Source organism: Dipodomys ordii, unplaced genomic scaffold (assembly GCF_000151885.1).
Source record: "Dipodomys ordii isolate 6190 unplaced genomic scaffold, Dord_2.0 Scaffold93, whole genome shotgun sequence".
In the NCBI taxonomy this organism is placed as follows: Eukaryota; Metazoa; Chordata; class Mammalia; order Rodentia; family Heteromyidae; genus Dipodomys; species Dipodomys ordii.
In genome coordinates, this window is record NW_012267309.1 from 1,947,812 (window position 1) to 1,950,804 (window position 2,993).

At 55.7% G+C, this 2,993-nt stretch overlaps 1 protein-coding gene across 1 annotated transcript in view; it reads left to right on the plus strand.

The window, feature by feature from the left end:
• The first annotated feature begins 2,435 nt into the window (after positions 1 to 2,435).
• Barx1 (BARX homeobox 1) overlaps positions 2,436 to 2,993 on the plus strand; it is a 5,928-nt gene continuing 5,370 nt past the window's right edge. Inside the window, exon 1 of the mRNA XM_013026372.1 lies at positions 2,436 to 2,459. Coding sequence (XP_012881826.1) covers positions 2,436 to 2,459 — 24 coding nt within the window. The remainder of the gene's footprint in view (positions 2,460 to 2,993) is intronic.

Here is a 2,993-nt window from a genome sequence, read left to right on the forward strand (position 1 = left end):
GCATTTTGGAGGCTTGGCAGAGGCCAGACCGCAGCAGCCTCGGAACTGGTTACCCACAGCCTTACAAGCTCTGGCCAGCCCCAGGTAGGAGGCAGATAGCGAGCCGGTGGCTGGTACCTGCCCAGGTCCTAGGAGGTTCCTTCGTGGAGGTCCACAAGCCGTCCTCTCTTCGTCCCTAAGGCCAGAGCGGCTCTGTGCCTCCCAGGATCCTCAGCAGACAGTTGGGGATCAGACGTCCCCTTCCCTTCCCGGGGTCCAACGAACATACTCTTATGTTCGGCATCCGCCATAGGAGTCAGCCATTGCGGGCGGAGGTCCTCCTAGGCTGTCACCCATTCTGTGAGATCGCACCTAGGAACAACAGCCAACATCACCAGGCACCACGGAGCGGGCACTCAGCGCCCTAGGAATGGACTGGGGGCGGTTGGATCGCAGGAACGGACTCAGATCCCAGGTGGCTTCGAAAGTGCCCCCCGGGCAGCCTAGGGATGAGTGTGAAGTGGACACAGAATCTTCCGAGTATCTCTTGGAGATCCTGGCCACTAAGTACCGAGTTCTTGCAGGGCCGATTCTACATATTTGTGGCTCTGTCGTTTTCAACTTGTATTTCAAAAGGAAATGGCACAGTAATATACAGCACACAAGAAAGAAAGAAAGAGGGAAAGAAAGAGTAAAGAAAAGAAAAAGGAATTCCAAAAGGGTCAATTTGCAAAGTACTGCAAGAAGGATCCCTTGTAGGAAGAGGGACATCTCTCTCTCTTTCTCTCTCTCTCTCCTTCCTTTCCTTCCTTCTTTTTCTTTCTTTTCTTTCTTCTCTCCTCCCTCCCCCTCTCTCTTTTTCTTGCCAGTCCTGGGGCTTGAACTCAGGGCCTGGGTCTCCCCCGCCTCCAGTGCTCTACCAGTTGAGCCACAGCCCCATTTCCAGCTTTTTGGTGGGTTAATTGGCTACGCTTCTCGCTGACTTTACTGCCCAGGCTGGCTTTGAACCACGATGCTCAGATCTCAGCCTCCCGAGTAGCTGGAATTACTGACATCTGGCACTGACATTCCGCAAGAAAAGTCTATTTCTAACAACGAGGTCATCCAAGGCGCGATTTGACCCTCAGGCTCCCGGCATGTTTGAAGTGACTCAAAACGAAAGTCTACGTTGGAAGTTGAATTTTTCATAAAAGAAAGCGTCGCAGAGATGGGCTTCTCCAACGATGTGACTTCACGGTCCCGGGGAGATGGGGACCTCCGAGCGTGGGGATGGGTAATTCTTTAACTCTCTCAAAGGGTTTTTTCATTGAAGGCAGCGTAGACGTTTCGGATCTTGGTTCCCAGACAAGCACAGGGCGCAGAGTGCAGACTTCCCGAACTGTGCGTTCCCAGCGGGGTCTAAGCGGCTTCCTCCCAGCACTACTCATTTGAAAGTTAAGATGCCCCTCCCACCCCCAGCTGAACTTCACAGCCACGGACAGCACCACTGGATCCCAAGTTCACGCTTCAAAGAAGAACCTGCCAAGGAGACAGCCCGCTTGGGGCGCTGGCGGAGCTTCCTACCGACAGAGCACACTTTGGGGCGCACGGGCTATCCCAACTCAGCTCCAGGTCTCGTCGGTCAAGTGGAGATGGGGTGTTGGGTCCCGGCAGGTGGGTGCTTGGCCAACTGTACCCAGAAAGGAAGCAACCGTTCTACAGAAATCTCCCTTCCTCCATCCCCCGTCCCCAACTTCGTTTTGATAAGATTGAACCCGCTATCAGGCAAAGAGGAGAGGTAGGACCCGGCCGGGCTGGAGGACAGTCCCACCCAGCAGCCCCCCAGATGCGGGACGCTGCCCTGCCCAGAACCACCCATCTACACAATGATTCAAGGACCCCTTCGAGCGCTGGTTCGATTCCAGAATCCCCGAGAGGGCGAGCAAGAGAATGTAACTGGAGGGGGAGACAGGTCTGAAGCTTAGGGGGTTCCGTTGAGGTGAACCCCTTCTCCAGCTGAAGCTGTGGGGCCGGAGGGGGCGGGGTAATGCATCAGCAGCGAGGTGAACGGTTCTGCGACCCGGGGCCTCTCCACCCACCTTCCAGGCGGCTCGGAGAACCCCCTGCAGCCCGGAGCCCCCCACTGCCCGAGGCCCGCCCGGGAGGGTTGCTGGCTCCGGGCGCTGAGGTCACCTTTTCCACAGTGCTCCGGGAGCAGACGGTTTCCGGGATTTTCACAGCGGCGGCGAAAGGTCCTGTCGAGTCCCAAGCGGTGGCGCCCCGGGGTGGGGACTTCCCTTCTTTGGGTATCATCGGTGCCCGGAGTGAACCTCTTTTCACTGGCTGCCAAAGCTATAATTCCTGCATAAAGGAAACCTTGCTAGTGTTGATGTTTTTTCGTCTAAAGGGGGTTTATCTGCAGATTGCTTGAGATCCAGAAGCAGGGAGACTGTGAACCGGGCGGCCTGGGTTCACCAATGGGTGATGTGTTTGAGGGAAAAGTGGGTGGGAATAACTTGGCTCTCCTTCTGCTCTTCCTGCAGCACCCCCACACACACACACACAGCCCTTGGGGCCTCATTCCCACAGGCCAAGCTCACATTGCAAGCTCAGGCCTAGGGTGCAGGAAATAGCCTTGGCCAGTTTCCAAGAAATTGGGAATGGGGGCCCACCTGTGGGATGGAGGTTGGGCTGCACCAGTCTCTGACTCCCCTAAAACCTAGAGTTGAAGCCTCCATCCTGAAAATGATCCCCCGTCCTCACCTGACTAACCGTTAAATAGCCAATCGACAACCTGAGCTATCCTGTCCTCAGATCTGGGACTTCCAGGAAGGATAAGACTTTCAGGATGGTCGCTGGTTTGGGCATGGATGGTTCAAATCTAGGCGGCTTTCTGTCGGAGTCAAAATAAGAGGTGAGGGAATAGGGTGGTAGCTGGGCTTAATCTGTCTTAGAAACTACTGGCTTTGGGGAAGATGTGGAAGAGGAGGAGGGGGGGGAAGAGGAGGAGGAGGAGGAGGAGGAGGAGGAGGAGG